At 42.9% G+C, this 19641-nt stretch overlaps 1 protein-coding gene and 1 long non-coding RNA gene across 2 annotated transcripts in view; one reads left to right on the forward strand and one right to left on the reverse strand.

Annotated features, from left to right (window-relative positions):
* The window catches only part of Cpr (Cytochrome P450 reductase), a 39527-nt gene extending 22603 nt beyond the window's left edge, over positions 1-16924 (reverse strand). Inside the window, exons 1-5 of the mRNA XM_084598726.1 lie at positions 16768-16924; positions 8009-8207; positions 6528-6582; positions 6158-6286; positions 3849-3998 (exon numbers count right to left, since the gene is read on the reverse strand). Coding sequence (XP_084454852.1) covers positions 3849-3998; positions 6158-6286; positions 6528-6582; positions 8009-8205 — 531 coding nt within the window. The 5' untranslated portion in view covers positions 8206-8207; positions 16768-16924. The remainder of the gene's footprint in view (positions 1-3848; positions 3999-6157; positions 6287-6527; positions 6583-8008; positions 8208-16767) is intronic.
* A 156-nt stretch (positions 16925-17080) lies between these two features.
* Positions 17081-19641, forward strand: part of LOC146197016 (uncharacterized) — a 64297-nt gene continuing 61736 nt past the window's right edge. Inside the window, exon 1 of the long non-coding RNA XR_014706159.1 lies at positions 17081-17571. This is a non-coding gene — a long non-coding RNA (uncharacterized LOC146197016). The remainder of the gene's footprint in view (positions 17572-19641) is intronic.

Genomic DNA, 19641 nt, shown 5'->3' on the forward strand with positions numbered 1-19641 from the left:
GTTCATGTGTAGAGGGCAAAGTGGATTGAGTATGCCTAGCTCACAACGAGGCAGATGCTTCTTGAGGCCAATGTCAGAGATTCAGATAATGTAGCACTGCACCAATGACTCTAAATGACTTCCTGAAACCGAGGACAGTGTAAGGGATCTCTGATGTGTGTAATGTTAATAAACGGTAAATTAGTAGGTTTATTTTTTTTTTTACAATGCCAATATATTTCACCTTGTGAGAGAAGTTTTACATGCTTGACAACATTTAGGACTATAACCGAATAAGTTTCAGTGACGTTAAAGTGCAAGCTACAAATCAATCGCTGCGAAGAAATCTTAAAAAAAAAACTGTCCTGTTCTGGCATTGAAATTTGAAGGGTGAAGATTTCTTGATCACATAATGTAATTATTGAGCGGTGACTCAATCTTATGCGAAGCAAAATATTAGGGTTACTTCCAAAACAGGTCCCGAATATAAAACTTATCATGCCGCTTTAAAGATGTATTTATTCCCAAACTAGACACCAATAGCTAAGCCCGTATGAGGCTATTTACTCCCCTTGTCAGAAACAAATTTGCTCGGAACAAAGCACTTAAACGAAAATACATTCTAATGATTCTATAATGGACTATCAGTTTAGTACATTGATCTAGGTGTATTATGTATCATTTAGTGTAACAATTAGATATTGGGAAGATATATGTTCCTCAAACGTTCGAGCATTTCTCTAACGCAAATTGTGCCCACTACCACTGTTACAGATGCACAGAAGCCTCCAAGAGCAAAAAAAAAAGAAGAAAAAAGAAAAGCATGTGGCCGCAGTTTAATGCACTGAAGCGACATGGGCTACGACAGATGATGTAGCGGCGGGCTGCGGTGTCGTTGACCATGTGGGATTTTTTAACGTACAGTCAAATCCCACAGTACAGGAGCGCTTTTCGAAACGCCCGTGATTGAAACTCCCTTCTCAAAATCAGCAGTCGAGCGCCACTGAGACACTGCTACAAAGGTTTAAAATAAAAAAAAAAAAATAAATAAAAATAAAAAGGACTCAGACAACTTTATTGTGCATACAAAAGGCACAGAGAGGGCTGTTCAAACTGTATTCTGCTCTACAGCAGTCTGCGGCCACTTGTTTCAGTAGCTGCGGTATTCCAAACAAAAACGGGAATATACGATTTCTGAGCGGTTGCATTAAGTTGTATTGACGGCAGTGACCTGGTTTGCTTTGACACGGCGCCTAACGACAGCATCACTTCGTCTGAGAGACTGTGTGTCAAGCACCGAAGACCGCGACTGATGATGTCCGTATCCAGCATGGAACACTCGATATGGACAAGTATTTTTTCCTTTAATGGAGCGTGGGATGATACCCTATTCACATTTCTTTTGCAAGAGGCAGACAGTTCAGCAAAAGCTCACAGGAACCGTGAAACAAACAAAAAAAAAACTCTTGTACACGCTGCACGCTCGCACATAAATCACAGCGGGCTGGCAAGCAACGCGAACACGCATCCACACCGAGTAGGGTTTGCAGCTGCGCCGCTAGGTGGCGACTCTGCTCGATCTCGAGGCCAATAGGGCTTCCACTGGAGCAATGTAGTATACTATTTTACATTTTGTTCTAAAACAATTGCTAAGGCAACAAGGCTGAGCCACAAGATCGTTGACAATTTTCTTGCTCGGGGTAGGATGACTCGATAAGTGCTTCCATACTAAAACTAGCGGGCGAGTGAGCAATAGTGCACAGCCGATATGGCTTACTGATGAGTGAACTGCACTCTTGATTTGCCCAGGCTCGCCACTCATCGTACATCACTTTATTGTGGTATGACGTCAATAGAACATTGGTTGCACTTCTAACACAGTGACTTCAGCATCACTCGCGCTCACAATGGGTCTTGGTCATGAGAACGTTCATTTAGGCACTCCTTGAAAGCGAATTAAAATATATTTAAAATGTTTGCTGTGTCCAACACTCGGCTATGTGAGACCTTGCCTATAGAGGATGCCGACAACAGGCTTTTTGTAGCCTCAGATTTTAGTGCCTGAACCCCTGGCAGCATCAGACCCAAATAATAACACTTTCAAATCTTCTTCCACTTCATTCTTACCTAACATAAATTGTTTAGCTCAACCTTCCTAAAGTTGTTTAAGAGCATAGAAAATTGTCCCAAGGAAATTTCTGGCACCTTCTACCCAACGCATGCTGCAACATAATGTGGAAAAAAAAAAGGAGTGTGCGAATATTTGAATTTTCAAATATGAATCAAATAAGCTTATTATTCAATTTAGATTCTATTAAAATATCTGATATTCAGAGTTATCAGATTAAAAAATTATTGAATACAAGCAGAATTTTCTAGTGTTCAAACAGTGGCAAATATCCTGTAGTCTTCAGATACAGTAAAATCTAGTTAATTCGATCCCCATTAATTTAGAAATCCGGATAATTCAAAATTGGAATGCAGACCTGGCCAATGCGCATGCCAGTTTATGGCGTCTGATGCTCATTAATTCAAACTTGGGCAAGTGATTCATCGAGATTTGACTGGGCAGCCAGCAAACACCGAAGCAGACCTTCCCAAACCTGAATTACATAAAACAGTGGAGGCCATGCACTTCATGTAGGCTATGGCAGGCTGATGATTGGAAGCTCCCCATTTCATAACTTCAATTCTAAGGTCAGTCACATGGTTTCCACTTTCCTTAATTTTATGCCATCCTGTGACTGCAATCGGGTGCATGCATCGGCCGGCCGTGTCGTTTAAGACTCTGTACGGCAAGTCACGTCACTGTTTTTTATCTTGGGATGGCGTCATGCTGTTCTAACACTGTATATAACCTTTCCTTGCAATCCACATGCTGCTTCTAGTACGCTGAAGCTGCACGCTCGGTGTCACGCGCAGTTCCCCATACTGTATACTTGACCGCTTCACCACATGGACTATACGGTGAAGCGTTTTCAAAACACAATGGGGGTGAGCAACTTGACGAAACTGGTAAAAATTAGCTGGGGTTTAGCTTTAGTTAAACTCGGTAGGTTGCATAAGCAAGCCCGACACAGCTTCTCTTTCTGTTCTTTCTTCTTCTTCGGCGCGGCATGGCTACCGACCGGGTTTACCCGACGGCTTGAAGAGGGACCCCACCTGCGGTCGCTCTAAAGGTCAAACGTGGCTACCAGCCGGGTTTACACAATAGGCTGAAACCTGGCGTAGTATTGCTTATGCAATAAAACACGTCATTCTCACTTGGGTTTCACCTCAGATGCGGACGACCATTATGCAGGTGTTTATTAGATAAAATTACTGCGACGCAAATGGTTTTCAGTAGTTTTTTTCCCTTTTGAGGCCCGTTCGATAATTCGAACTTTCAGTTAATTAAAACACTATGTCTGGTCCCTTGAAAATCAAATGAACGACACTTTCCCGCTTTCAGCCGCGATATAGCAGCTCCATCCTCTACAATAAACTGGCATACTGAATCCCGCATGAAATTCGTACTGAATTTTTCAGCAGAGTACACGGTTCTGCGCAATTCTAGTTCACTTTTGTTTGCAATACCACGTGCTACTTTGCAATAAACAATGTTCATCATTTTTCATGATCTTTTTTTTTCGCTGGAGAGATATTCAATTAGATATCTGAAGCTAATCTTCATTATAGTATTCATTTTGTATTAAAATATTTCAATACCCCCAAAAAAAAGGCATTCTTAAATTCTTCCCTCTTCAATCTGCACCTGTAACGCCGCATCTGATAGTAGCTGCAATCAATGCAATGCAATAAGCAACGATGATTGCCCCCTTAGCTTGTTAACAGCGAAATTTCCCCAATGCACACACACAAGCACTCACAGCGTAATTCACTCCAGGCAGATCCACGCTGCCATCCTGCAGCCATTGGTAGAAGTCTTGGGCATTGTCAGTAGGGTCTCCCTCACCATACGTGGCCATACAAAAGATGGCCATTGAGTTGTTGATCTCTGGCAGCTTGGTCAGATCCTCCTGCACAGGACAATATGCAGGTATCTAAGTGTTAAAATGTAAGGACTTGGCCGCATAACACACCGCAAGGACATCCCAACCAGATCCACGCATGAGCCGCCACCTATTTAAATGCGCGCCCACCTTCAGCAAATGCCAGTGCTGGTTGATCTGCCTCTGCTCGGCATCCCAACGCAGCCCAATTTGCGCATTGACGGTAACATGATGGCTCATGAATGCAACACCCCTTCATTTGTCCCTTCCCTTCACACTTCGTGCCGTGCCACACGTCAAGGTATAAAGCAATATCTTCCGGTAATAAGCATCTACTACCACCAGTAGTTCACTAAAAGCGCAGCTATTTGCTGTTGCCAAGAAACCTCAGGTCAGAGCAAATGCATTCATGCTTCTTATCATCAGCAACAGACATGTGTTCAATTTTACGACAGTATAGATCAGTGCTCAACATGGAATCAACAGTGGCCCGGGAATTAGGTGGGTGCATCTGGAGATCAGCCTTAAGACAAACACTAATGAAGAAAATAATATTTATGATACTGTAAAAAAGACCTTCATTAACTAGCAAAGGCATCTATCTCTGTGGTGGACACCACTAAAAAATAACGCCTTATTGAGCAAACTGGCAGACTAGAATTTTTAAGTTGGTTGCTGTTATATCAAGGCTTAACTAATGTAACCAACTGGAGGTGGATGCAAGTTTTGACCTGGCTAACCTAACTGCAGGTCTAACAATTCCATTCAAGAGACTGAGTTCAAATTTAAATGCACCTAGGAACTACCAAGTGAATTCGTCCTTTCCAACATATTTCATCACCGTTCATGCTGGGAGAGCCAGGACAAAGCCTTGCCTGAGACTTCAGAGTCTTCCGATGAACGTGTACATCTAGCCAAGAGGTTCTCTCTACTCAGCCCTACAAAATATGTGCGTGCTCAGAGTCCAAAGTGTCAGAATCTGTTGAAAGCTTCCATGATAGCTCTAGTTTTACACAATCCTAAGCCTCATCTTTATGTGTTGCACTGGACAAACTGGTGAATGCAAAAACAATACATCGACATCAACAATTTCTTTTGTGCTGTCACAACCGCCAGGCGACAAAGCTTTAAAAAAAATTGGCAATAAAAAAAAAAAGCTTAGCTCAAAGTTAGTAAGAACGCTCAACCCTGACAGTGAGCCTTAACTGCCTCAAAAACAAAGAAGAAACTCTTATAGCCTTTAATCATCTGTTAAAGCCAACTGAAAAGCACCCTATGCACACGCAACAATTGCCTCAATATCGGATAACTCTCTTTATGTTACGCAAACTCTGTGGCTATTGGCACGGTCCACTGACACAAGCACGACCCACTTCAGCCAGTTGAGCTTGTTGCTATCAATCAGACAAAAGGGAGCTGCCATGACCGAGAGTGCAAGAGAAGATCGAGCGGGAAGGAGGACTAGAGTGGAAGAATGCCAGCAGCGATGCCTACGTCAGCCATCATCGCTATCTCTGCCGGAACACGTGTCAGTGGCACGGATGTCGTAACAGGTCGAGAGGGAAAAAGACCTGTGTGTCCATGGTTGCCCAACCATTCGGCCACATACAAAGAAAACAGAAATGGGCTAGAGGTGGAGCTTGTTCATCATATGGCAGACATCTGCCAACTAAGCGTCGCAAATATTTAGGCAGAAAAACATCCATACCATATGTGTGACAATTGAAAATAAATATCCCCAGCACGTGTGGAGAACGAACATTATGCTACAAACTACAAGGAAAACATTCACCTAAAAAAAAGAAAAAAAATCTATAGAAGTATAACGTAAAAAACTTTCTCTTCAAAACAGAAAACAACAAAATATTCTAAAAATTGTATTAGGATTGAAGGACTTTTATTTATCTGCGTGACAAAAAAAAATTACCAATGTAATGTTTAGCCATGTGTAATTAAAAAAAAAAAAACAAGAAATGGGTTGGTCAAGCTCAGTGTTACTAAACTGTTTTATATGACATGACCGTGTGGAGGTTAAAAAGAAAAGAGTCAAGAGCAAGACTACACCTTACAGACTACAGACTTCAGTATAGGCACCTTTTCAGATGAGAGCGGGATGCACATGCACATAGATTATGACATCACATTAGCCAAAAAACACGAGAATGGGTATGTAAGCCTGGGCTTACCATTTCGCACTCTTCGGGGTCGGCCACCATTGCTTTGAGACCAAACCTGTTCGCTTCCTTGGCCAGGCGGGCGGCAAACTCTTCTGCCGTACCCGTCTGAGACCCATAAAATATGACTATATTCCTACCCTGCGGACCAGAGAAGAAAAGACATCATCATGAAGTCTCTGATACACATGATAGCAAAGTACGTTCCGTAGTATGAACACCGCTCCTGAAACCCATGACCAGGGCAGACACATCTGCATGAGATTTCACTATTTTTAAGTAATCAAGTGAGTAATATTTCACTACAAATATGACAGGTATGTAGAAAGAGCATGCTAGTCAATAAATTTGCTCACAGTTTGCGGGTAGTAAAGCAGCTTACCGTTGATTTCATTTTCCCAATGAAGCTGGTGTTGTCAGCCTTCTGTATATTTGTTCTGAAAATAAAGATCAAATAAAAATATGCCACATGGAAAGAAAAAAAATGTACAATGATAACTTGAAGGGCACCCTATAAAGTTGCAGAGATGAGAAAAACAAAATCTGGGGCTCACATAAGCTCCACCTTTAAGGGTCTGACGCCCCGGCCTCCGTTGTGAATCCTTGCTAGTGTATGCGCTCTTTGTCTTTGCTGCTCTCTTAATTCCTAGTGCCTTAATTTATGGCTCTATCATCGCACACACATTCATTAGTATACAGTAGTATGCTACCGCATTAATTACGCAGGAAAGATTAATCCTTTGAGTTTAGAAATATGCAATTTCATTCGAAATGTAATGAAAATTGGCAAAAGCCCGAGCACAATGAACAGCTTTCATTCCACTTCCTTAAGGTCCCCAGAGAAGTAGGAAGTACATTTTAAACAGAAAACAGAACTGTCGCACCGCAAAATGACACAAAAGAACACAAGGTAAAAAGAGTGAGTATTTACATTATCATGTTGCAATCTGCAACGAAGCCTTGTACGTAGGGGGCCTTTAAACATACATTTGAAGCAGGCAAGGTCATTCGAGGCAATTTTGCAACTCTTTTTTTCCTCGTCGGGTTTCTTCACGCCTATTTCTGCCCACAGAGGAAAACCAGCAACATAGCCAGCAAAATGCCATTGTGTTTTAAGGTCACTATACACTTTCTCCCCTTCAGGCTCTTATCAGCTCCACCTTACCACACTTAAGAGACCCTAAATGACAAGTGCTCCATCAAATTGGCTTCAAAAATGCTGCTCTCCCAAAACATTACTTCTCGGGAGCCATAATAAACTGTCTCCGTCGTAAACATCTCTATGGAGACAGTGTACAACTGCACTAAACAATGGGATTTTGCAGCTCAGATAAATTCATTAGACCTGCATCTTTTTTTTTTTTTTTTTTTTTTTTGCATGGTTGCAAAAAGATGGGGAAAACCTATAACAGCAGATTGTAACAAAAAGGCAGTGTTGTGAAAGTACTACCGAAAATCGCACTTTGGAACATGCTCATCCACAGTGAACCTTTAAAAATGCACTCTCCTGTTTTGCTTTGCCTGAAAACATTAAAACTGAATTTTCTGCATGCCAAATTGGTTTAGGTCCAACCTAATGACTGCGGAAAAACTGCACAACTGGTCCAAAACGCTGCTATCCAGCGGTGCTCAAGTGAAAACGAGTATCACAGAAACGTGCTGAGTTAGATGCTTCAGCGTTGCCACACAATGCTGATCAGCGAGCCAAGGCTCTAGTCAGACCTGTCGCCTTTTGCTTCCCTTTTCTTTTAGAAGAAATAAATGCCAATTTCAATTCCAGGTCTATTGCAGGCACATAGATGAAAATGCCAGCACCTGAAGATAAGTCAATATTTCCTTAAGACTCTTGGCCCCACAACTCACTCGATGGAAAACGTCTTGATGGCGGCCGGATCGAAAGCGGGCGCCTTCTTGCGCCTGAGAAAGAGCCAGTAGATGGCAAAGCCAAGAAGTGCCAGCAGAATCAGCACATCCAGTAGACCGAAGAGTGGCGCCTCCTCTTCCTGACTCCCCAGGGGATCCTCGAAACTCAGAGGCACATCCTGGCTGCTCCCTTCCATGGCTGCGCACGAGTAAAAGGAAATGCTCAATGTGCCAGTGATCCAGCAAGCAACCTTCCATCACATTATGCACTGCTAACAAAACGATACAGTGGACAGTGTTATGGTGAAACTATCAGCTAATTAGTCCCCATCCCCAGTGTACTGAAGCTAAAAAGTAAACATGGCCTTCGAGTATAATTTCATTTGAACCAGAGTAAGCCATGACACTTTGGCTGCCACAACCACAGTCAGCATACATAAGCACAGACTTTATTGATATATAAAAACTACTAAAGTGCTAGAAGAACTACAGTGGAATGCTTACTAGCGACACACCATGTGTGCCGTCACTAAGAGGCTGAACATGAAATTGCTGGAGCATGATCGATATTTGTCCTGCAAGTGCTGCCCATATGATATAATGAGAGAAAGAAAAAATATTAGTGTGCTTCTATGACCCGGTACAGTATTATGCGCAAGGTTGCTGGGAGCACCTTTGATCACATCCATGTTTAAAAAACAGCACATCACTCTTTACCCTTCCAAAGTCATAGAGTTTTGAAGAATGTGAATACATACCAAGCTTCCTATTTTTCTTGAATCCAACTGCAACAAACTACAGGGTCTTGCAGTACAGGCAAATTTGTTACTTATTCTCCTTCATGCCTTGCCATTTATGACAAAGGACAGAGACAGCATTGCCAGATTACTGAAAAATGTGTACTTTTGGACCTTCCATAATCCACGAGTCTCATAGTATCTCCCGGTTATCAAAAAAACCGACAGCAAACCTCGAGAAACAAATAAAATTTTTATCTACCAATGTTACACCTGGAATAAGAGCATGTCGCCAAGAAAGGCTCCAAGTCAGTTATCAATGGCTGCTGTATTTTGACCACGCTTTCGACATCAGTCAGAGACTCAACATTTAGTTGTTTTTTTCTGAAATTCCAAAAGCAAATCAAAGAAAGCAAAGATGACAATGATTATGACGACAAAAATAATAGACTCAATCTTGACACATCACAAGAAGCATAAAAAGAACACATTTTTGCCAGCTCCAATTCTAAGCCATCATTGCTTTCAAGATATTAAAAAAAAAAAAATTATTGTCAAAATTTTTCTTTAGAAAGCAACCTAATTATGCATTGACTACGCGCAGTGGCATGGAGCCTTTCTCTTCACACGCAGGCCACTATTCATGCATGCACCCTCAAGGCGCTCAAATTTAGCTGGCTCGCTTCCAAGAAGCTTCCGCAGGAAATGAGTACTACCTACAAGGAGCCCTACATCTTGTGCCAAAGAATAGACTGCTTGTCCATCCGTCCATGTATTTTTTGGCGTTATTTATCATCATGGACAAAAAACAACCTGTATTCTTACATCCATTCAAAGTAGTAAATGTGAGCACCCCGCCGCCTGCTGCCTTGTGTGCTTGCAACCTCTACGTGTCGCTAAATAGTCGCTCAATTTTCCCCAAGAATAAGGGACGAGGCAAGCACAAAAAAAAAAAAAAGCTAGGTTGAGAGACAGCCGTCCTTTATATATATGTCACTTTCAGAGCACCTACTAATGAGCACAGCAGCACAGCCGAAGGAAAATTTACGGGGCAGGCAAACTGGCAGACCTCAATCCACCATACCCGTGCTTTCCACTCCGCTCCCCTACGGCCAATTGACAGCAGCGGTACTAGTCAAGCAATGGAACAAGTTCCTCTCGCGGGATTCCCTCGAAACAGTCGCACAGAATGCTTTCTGTGAGTTGACAGTTCTTATATGTTGGCCCCACAGATGAAAACAATGCTTTACATAAGAACTGAAGCTCATCAGACAAAATAATAATAATAATAATAATAATAATAATAATAATAATAATAATAATAATAATAATAATAATAATAATAATAATAATAATAATAATAATAATAATAATAATAATAATAATAATAATAATAATAATAATAATAATAATAATAATAATAATAATAATAATAATAATAATAATAATAATGTTTCAAGATGTCCTCATCAAGGCCAAATGTAAACAAAGTGCTTGCAATGCAACGTAGGTGCCAAGGGCTGCCACCCTTTACTAGAGACTTGCCAATTGAAAGAGGGTGGCATGCAAGATGTCCCCGCCTGAAGCGGGGCATTGTGCCAGACACGACACAAAAGAGAGAGCACCAGTACAGGCAAACCAGTAAAAGAGCTCCAGTTAAAAGTGTCTGGAAAGCAAAGCAGGCAGCTTAAATGTTTCCCAGCCTACACAAAGCCGAGAAACACTGCCCTTACCTACATCTGCAAAGTACTTTGCATTTGTAACTTAGTGAAAGCAGGCAGCGTCACGAAAGAGAAGTAGGACACACAGGTGCGGCACCAAGATGATGTGCAGAGAGAGAATCTCTATCTGTTGCAGCTGCACAAGCTTACTGTTGTTGTACGTGGAGTTTAACGTCCCAGAGCGACTCAAGGCTATGACTGATGCTGCAGAGGAGGGCCTCAGAATAATTTCGACCACATGGGTTTCTTTAACGTGGACTGACGTTGCACAGTATGTGGGTGTCTGACTTTTGCCGCCATCAAAACGCGGCAGCCATAGCTGGGTGAAACTCCAAAGGCACAATTAGAACACCCCTGGAGCAACTTTTCCGCCATTATCCAAAATAAGGTAAATCAAACGAAAGGCATGTCTCACGACTTCAATCCATTCTGAACTTTCAAAATAACTTGCAGAAATTAAATCTGTGATGTTGCTTCAGCTTCCACATACGTTAGCCAATCATTTATATGTTCATCTCATGCCAGCTACACTGAACTGCTCCAGCCAAACGAGGTCAATTTAACAGCATTTATTATGTACAGGCATATGGCATTGCTGCAAATAGACACGTGATAAAACAGTTCATGGCAAAGAAAGTGGATGAAGCCAGCACACGCAGTGTGACTTATTCACCTGAATATTGGTTTAAAAGACCTGTCAATATATATAGACATTCCAATTCTTTCTTTTGTCATTATTCAGAAAACACTAACGATCGAGACAAACTGTCTGTCAAACTATGAGGGACAAAGATGCTCTTCAAAAGTTTACATATTGCCGCCCCCCCCCCCCCCCTAAAGAAAAAATATTTTTTTGAAAGCATTTAAACACTTTATTTGCAAAATGTAAGGGGTTCAGGAAAGTAAGCTGTTTAAGTAATATAAGCAACTGATCTTTACACAGCCAAACAAAGAAACAAAGACAGCATGCAAATAAATAAAAAGGAATCAAATGAAGCCTTGGCCTTGGTCTCATACTATGTTAAAAGGCATATAATATTAGGAGTAACATTACCCTTCCCGAGAAAGCGAACTCCAAACTCCCCCAATGTGTGACATCATATTCTTTTGTGCTAAGAACAGCCTCCTCCATCCACAGAGCGGAAGCAATTTCTGAAAGCGCAAACTAAGTGCTCCTTCTTGGTCCAAGCTTAAGCTGCAAGCAAGAACACTTTGGCCTTGAGTATAAACTGGCACCCCTTGAACTGCCCCTGAAAACACTTAAAGCAGACCGAAAACAGAAATCTGTAGCACCCACATAAAGTGGGCGCTGTGACGTTCACAGCCTACCCCATGTAAACAATACGTGGAACTCTGCCAGAGACCAGGAAAAGAGCAACTCAACGGCTTGCTTTTGTCACCCAGATTTACCAACTGTGTCCAGTATATAGAACTAGTGTAACTAAGCATTGCATGAATCAAACAAAAGTTAAGTGGCGAGGAGCCATCATTAAAAATGAGTAGGAAGCCTTCATTTCAACCGCACAAAGTGCCACAGTTATGAAGCTCCAGCGAAAACAAAAGTGCGCAAAGAAAGAAACGTATCTGAACTGCGAAATACGAGTTCTAACTTGCGTGGGGGACCTGCGCGTCACACTTTTAAACCTTTAGCCAGTTTGGTTCCTACCTGCACGCAGCTTTCAAAAGCATCCCCTAGATCCAAATGCCGATTTTAGCTTTCCCTGTTAGACAGCATGTTTCCATGAATGTGAGGACCCAGAAATTGTGATGATGATGATGATAATAATAATAATCATAAAGTGTGCTCATGATATCATATCTTGTTTAAGGCACTTATTCCTTAAAGAATGTAAAAACACAGAAGACAAACTGTATTTTCTCCAATGAGTAAACAAGGGCAAAACAGCATATTTCATCACATCATCAAAATGTGAGAAATGCTATTTTTCTAGTTCCCTTTTTATTTTATTATTTTTTTTTGCATGAAAATAAGATGTGGTTCATGAGAAACACTCGAATATTGATTTTTTTTTTTTTTTTTTTTGCTTGAGTACGAAACTGTGTGTAAGGTGCATGAGCCAAATGCAAAGGTAACCAAATTACTCCCATACTCCCAAGAAGCGATTGCAATAAGTTCGATAACAAGAAATGTGAATTAAGTTTGACATGTCCTTTCCAGCAAAATACGACGAAATGTTCAAAGCAGCACGCTGTCACCCTGTAAATCTTCAAAATTCCTAAATGAGAACCAGCTTCATCCCATCTGGAGATTTTCAACAAAACAAAAAAGTTACTTTACAAAGCCTTACTAAGATGAGCCTACCTGTCCCTGCACTGAGTAAGTCACACAACCTTCCCGCTTCAAAGACTACTTGTGTGTTGGTATCTGAGCTAGATTCTTTATCTGTTCTCTGAGACCAATGTCCATGGGCCCAGGTTATTGTGTTTGGAGGAGCGATACCCATGATAAGCAACACAACAGTGTATTTCATCAGCAGGCGCTACAATCCGTGTACTGGCCAAGTGCAATATATTGTTCATGAAGTTATGTTGAGTACAACCTAAACGCAGCCTTACACTAGCCACAAGTGGAACAAATTCCAGCACACGATAAAGCACGAAATACTTAATTCCGAAAAACTGGCACAGTCTCTAGCATATCAATGTCTATTTATGATTTAATTTTTTTCGCTGTTAACCCACTGAACAGTCAGCCTATCTTCACCAATTATGTGAATTGTCGATAAATAAATAGATAAATAATGAAAAAAAACCTGCAGATGCATATTTTTGTCTTCGAAAACACCGCCTGTAGCAATTTCTAGGTCTACCATGCGTGCAGGAACTAAAGAGTAACCGACACTATCTTTAACAAGCTAGCTTTTATACATACCAATATTATACCATACATTATAGCATTCTCTCCAAACATCACTATAAACCAGACCATTAATGGTAGACCACCACTACCAATGCTATCTTTTCATGCCTGATTGCACTGAGATTCTAAAATATCTCTGGCAATATCATCAACTTATTTGCAATAAGACTTTAGGATACAGAAACTATGCAAGGCAGGAAGGTTCATCTGACTGTTCATTCACTTGCCGGTGATGTGTACACATATACTATTGAAAATTATCAAACATTTTTGCTTTAATCCCGCACACACATTAAAATCATTCGTTAACGTTCAGTAAACGTAACAAAAAGAGCAGGCCGCCTGCTCTTGTAGCAACACACACAAACAAAAGACATCAAGAGTTGCACACAAAAAAAAAGCAATGCAAAAAATGCCAAGCAAAAGTCTAGTAAATATAAGACCCTTCCCCCCTCCTCCTTTTAGAGAGAGTGATTAATTATTGAACAGACCCACACATTTTTTTTTTTTCCACGACCGTGGACGTGGCGGAAATGAACACGTTCCAGCCTTTGCACAGGTGTGCTGCATCCCTTTTTAAAATGTGTTCCTGGCAGCAATGAACTAAGGCTTTGTTTTTTAGCTCTCCTGACTATTTAGAAAGTTCTAGCATACAACCAATCAGCGATTCCTCTTAAGTTCATCCTGTATAGCTAATTTGAAACACGTGAATCATTTGCCTTCTTGTGTAGAAACGCACTACAAAGACGAACTATGCATTCATGCTTGATTAGCTCCAGGAAAGTGGCATGCTGTCTAACCTTAACAAAGATAACATAGCAAACCGTGGTTTAATGCCAGAAAGAGAATATGGGAGAGGGTGCACCAAGGGCACAGAAGCTCCGATTCTAAACCAAGCAAAGACCAGAAAAAAAAGTTTAGGTCAGGGACTTTGGAAACAAACAAACAACCAAAAAATGCTAGTCCGGAAACACCCCAGCTAATGGGAGTACTACACTACACACATACCTGTGAAAGCGGGTACAACACAGTTACGAATAAAAGACTTGCAGCACAAACCAGTGCACAGCTGTGGTCGTAGGCAGGCAGCACACGTCATCTACAACAGCTACATCCAAAGGTGAGAACCCAGTGGCATTGAAGGCAACACATTCCCAATCTCAGACAGAACAGAAAAAGTGCTCAAACTTATGTCTGGCACCCAACTGCCTTGGTGACCAGCATGAAACTGCGAGTGTTTAAAGACTCCAAGACTACAGCAGCCAAGTGGGCTTTCCAAATGGAGCCCGAAAACTGTTTTGTGTTCTCGACATCCCACACTTTTGAGGCAAGTGACACTGCCACAAGCTGATTAATGATACACCCGACAAAATGCAGCTGCAACAAACGGGCTGGAACATGCCTGCTAGTAACACGTCAAGCATTTTTCCTCTCTGCTCAGCCATCCCCCCAGCCCTCCCTCCCAACTCTGCTTCCATCTTCCTCTTAAGCACTGTGAAAGACCACTACTCAAGCTGAAGCCGCTCTTCATTCATGGGAAACAAAGAAGAGGTGCCTATGTGCATGAGAGTGGACAAGCGTGCACAGATTCTACCTCACTTTCCTCAAGACACACGAGAAACAATAAAAGAGAGGCTCGAACTTCCACACAGTTCTAACGTCATCGAGGCAAGTTGTGCATACAAGACTAGACAAGGAGACAGGTATGGTTTACAGACAAAGTGTCAAGCCACTTTACGAGCTTGTAGAAACCCAGTAGGTATTTCACAGATAAAACGAAACAACGGGTACAACGTACTTAATGGACAAGTGGACCTTATACATTGCGATTATCTCCCCCAGACAGTGACGTTGTTGCCGCAGGGAAGGCAAAAAAAAAAAAAGGCGCACTTGCCACCCCGCGACCTTAAGAGGGTAAAAAGGAAAGATAAAATGAGCTACGCGCGTGCACGTGTTCGCGGACCTCACAGATTACCTTGAGATACTAGCCGCACTACCTTGCGCCATCCAGGGGCAAATTGCCTTTTGTTCTTCCTTTTGCGTGTGACGTCAGGGACACAAACGCAAAGATAAAGAAATAAACTCTACGACACGCGTGCATAAGCCGGCGTCATGGTAACGTACAAGGCTCTGCGATTTTCTTTTCCTCTTTCTAGAATTGTGAACTCGAGGACTCCTGATTGCCTCACCAGAGCTGCCGTTGCCTGGCGTACCTTTTCTTCTTCGCAGTAGCGAAGATAGTCAGGCAAGGTTATTATGCACACTGCAACCGTTGTCATCGCACAATATGTCGGCGTACCCGAAACCAAAGTATTACACGGACGCCTTAAGCTAAGCATTCCTTTCTATCGCGTTAAGGCGCAGAAACACAGGCAAACGGGGAGTGAATATACGAGGTCAGAGGAATTTCGGAGAAAAATGAAAATAAGAGACTCGTTGTCTCCTACGAATGACTAATGCGCTGCACAGCTACGAGGAAGGAAAAAGCGCCGTGAAGAACACGAGTTCGAGTTTTCTTTCTTTTCTTTTTTTTTTTTTTCAAAATTTTTTACGTCATTCCTCGTGGAATGTCTTTGCCCCTCGCTTCGAGTAATCTGTCATTTTGGCGACACCGCTGGTGGATACCGCTGCACGCTCCAGAGCGATCATTTTTTTCCCTAGAGCCGTGAAGATGCGGCGAAGTCGTTTCGTAGCTCAGACTGAGGACTCGTCGTTGAAAGCGCCGAGTTGAATTGAACGTCGTCGCTTTCGAGTTAAGGATTTCATTGAGAAAATATACCAAGCTGTTGAGCATATCATCGCGCAGTGATGCGAATTAAACAATCACAACAACTGGGCAGAAATAAGCCTGAGCCACAAGATGCAGCTGTTTTCGCTTTCACGCGTAACCACGGTACACATTGCACGCAACCTGCCTGTTGCTCTCAAGTCACCGCTTACGTTGCGGAAAGAACTACGCGTAGAAGTCGCAAATGTATGACATTCAGCTTGCGCAGACCCACCAAGCGACATCTTCGTGCACTTCGCCTCTGGTCTGGAGGTGATTTTCAACGAAACGAAATCGAGGACAAACAGCAAAACGGACGGCCTTCCCTAGAGGTAAAAAACGGTGGAATTGCAACATATTGACCTTGAAATATATTCCAGGCCCCGTCGGTGCGCGATTAAAAACTACGGCGGTGTCAGAGTTTGCATGACGATATACTTCACGAAAATCATCTCCGAAGTAGGGTCAGCCAAATTATACTGAAGGCAGCGGCGACTTCGCTTTGCGACGCACCGTCAAATACCGAAGTCCCCACCAGAGCACCGTACCCCCTCACCCCAACTCCTTACACCGAGGCAAAAATATGCGGGTTAGGCCTACGAAACGCCGCATAAATGAAATATCACACGTCGGTGGAGCTCAACGAGACTTACCTTATGTCGTGGCAGAGTTGAATAGTCCTGCAGAAAGCCCGATTGCTTAACTTTCATTAATGAAGCGCCTGTCCGTACCGCCACGGCTGCGTCAGCTGTACGGCTGCAACATCACAGCTATGATGAAGTAAACACAAAATCGCTGTCGAGACGCAAGCGCCACTACGGACTTCTGCGGCTACGTGCAGTACTAAAGTTTTCCTCGTTTTGTCCTTCTAAATGTTAATTTTAAATACCATACAAACAAGAAAACATTCTAAAAAATGTGAGAATGTGCTGGTGAATTATGTTTCGCTTATATACATATTTTTTGCCAAGTGCCAAGGGAGCAGCAGCAGCAAAAGGGCAGGTGGTAACTTGAGGCAGATAGAAAATTGGTTTGTTGTGTCTGCTTGCAAGGCTAATTGCTGCTCGTCCGTGCTTGTCACGTCTTTGCGCTATCTTAGCATCGACGGTATATCGACGGTGCTCATTTTACCAATTTTACTGCGGATTTGCTCCTCCAGACACCAATGCCTCAAGGTGCATGCTGGCCGTCTGCAACTACGCTTTCCAAGTGGACGTTCGCAAATTGAAATGATCGATTTCTCCCTTGCCGTCATTTGTAGGTTGTGGGGCATAAAAAAAAAAATAGAAAAAAAATGTCGCTACTTTAATTATTATTATTACTATTAAATGCAGGCCATTTTATCGGTGGATTTCGTTAGTGTGTGAAGCACAGCTCGATATTCAGTATGGTGTACAATACATACCTTCCAACAAATCTCCCCCGATTTTTTATTCGCGCTAAGTTTCCAGGAAGCGGTGAGTTTTTAACTCCTCTCAGTTTTGCGACTTGATGCTCACAAGCGGCATCAGTGGGCGTATTATTGACGAAAGCTCACTCGTGACTCGTCTGACTGCACACAGGAGACTGGCGGGAAAAGGGCTGAAAACGATTCCCGGCATTTTGAAAATGATGATCTGTCATTCTTCTGGCGCTGCTCGCCCGTTTTCTTGTTCTACCGGTCTATAAAACGGCAGTCTTATGCAATTTATTTTCTTGTTCTACCGGTCTATAAACGGCAGTCATTTGCAATTTATGCTTGTCTCCCGCCGGTTTTTGCTTGCGGTCAGTTTCTGTACGCATATTTGCTCTGTTCCATCGAATCTTCACCAGAAATGTCGGCGGTTCGGGGCATTGTGACAACTGAAATTTAAAAGAACCATACTACCGTCGGTGAACTGCGATCTTGTTGGCGTTAAAGTTAGCGCGGCGTTGCCATTTTTTATGATTATGATGACGATGCATGCGTGCGAACGATTTTGTCGCGCTACCAATGCCCAATTAACCATGGATAGTACTATGGATGCTCAATTAACCATGGATGTACTCCCTTCCAAATGGTACTTCGTTTAGGCATCCTTGGCCTCGAGTTACAGGAAATGGCAGTACTGCCCGCACTTTACATCTTCTCAAGACCACAGTACAGGCCCTCTGGACTATTACAAGGAATTGATTGGGTCTAATATTGTCACCCGTGGTAACAATAGTTGCTGCTTACCTGCATGGGACGGATCGTAGTGCGTGTGGAATCGGCTGCCACCGCTTTGCCTAGCCTCTTGTGCCTGAACGCCCGGCCCAGTTCTTGGCCCTGCCCTTTTAGTGCGTAGCACTACTAGCCTCAATCACGGATTTCGCCGATGTCTGTCCGAAGCCGCTCACTCTCCCTCTCTTCGTAAACTTGAAATCGAGAAAGAGAAGTTGGCGACGTGCACGTCGTGCGGCTAAGCATTGAGGAGGCGGAGCAGCCGCACTGCTGCAGCAGAGCCACTCTCTTTTCTCTCTCTCTGTCCATCTCTCTGTGAACTTGAAGAGGAGAAGGAGGTGGCAACGTCCGCATCAAGCGATTTAAAAATGAGGGGGGTGGAGCGGCCGTACAGATGCACCCAGTGAGAGAGTGGGGCGTGTCAAAGTTGCGGACGTCGCTGCCGTCACCGGGCATTGTTGTACAAGCATGTGTTACTCCAGACTGTCATGACGTCCTCAACTTCGGCATCTTTCCCCTTGCATCAGTCACTCCTCGGTCTCCACGGACAGCAGCCGTGTATGCGCGGTGCTCCCTGGACCTTGGCTCCGAGCTGCTCGCCGCGTTGTGGAGCAGCTTGTGCTTACCTCTGCGCCTTAACTGATGCTTGCCTTAAGCGCATTTCCCTGCTCTTGGATTACTTTTCTTCATCCTGAAGACCTTTCACTGCTCGAAATGTGTTGATGCTGAAACTCTGGAGAATTTGTTTTGCTGATGCCCTACATTCTCCTCAAATCTCTCTATCTCTCCCCCTATGATCCCACCCCAGACCTTTCGGGTGCAAAGAATTGCATTCCTAAGGGGGATGCAATACATTGTGCCTTTTTCGTTTATTTGTAGTAAGGACCACTGAAGATGGTGTAAGGAAAGCTGAGGACGCGGCTGGCCATGCGTTTGCTTCGTGTCGCAATGAATGAAGCCGGGCCCTCTGGCACTGCGGCGCAGGTTCGACGTGCTGAAGTACAGCGGTTACGAAGACAGAGGGAACATGAGTGTACTGATTCTGATATTGCAGCTAGAGGGCGCAAGACGTGTAAAATGCATGAAAAGTATAGCAGAGATAAGCAGTGCTACGCACTATACTTCGAATTTAATTTACTGTGCAAATCGACTGTAATTTTTTTTACTGCCGTCTAGGGTTGCCATAAGAACCCGTGACATTCTTAGCCACATCAACTGAAAAGCTTCTCACCATAGGACTTCATAACACGACCAGGGAACTATATAATACAAGCCCAACTTGCCAACCAAATTGAACACCTGTATAATTCTGGTGACCTAGACAGGAAAAGTAGAAAGGTAGGCT

This window comes from Amblyomma maculatum, chromosome 3 (assembly GCF_055883805.1).
Source record: "Amblyomma maculatum isolate TAMU_Amacu chromosome 3, ASM5588380v1, whole genome shotgun sequence".
Taxonomy (NCBI): Eukaryota; Metazoa; Arthropoda; class Arachnida; order Ixodida; family Ixodidae; genus Amblyomma; species Amblyomma maculatum.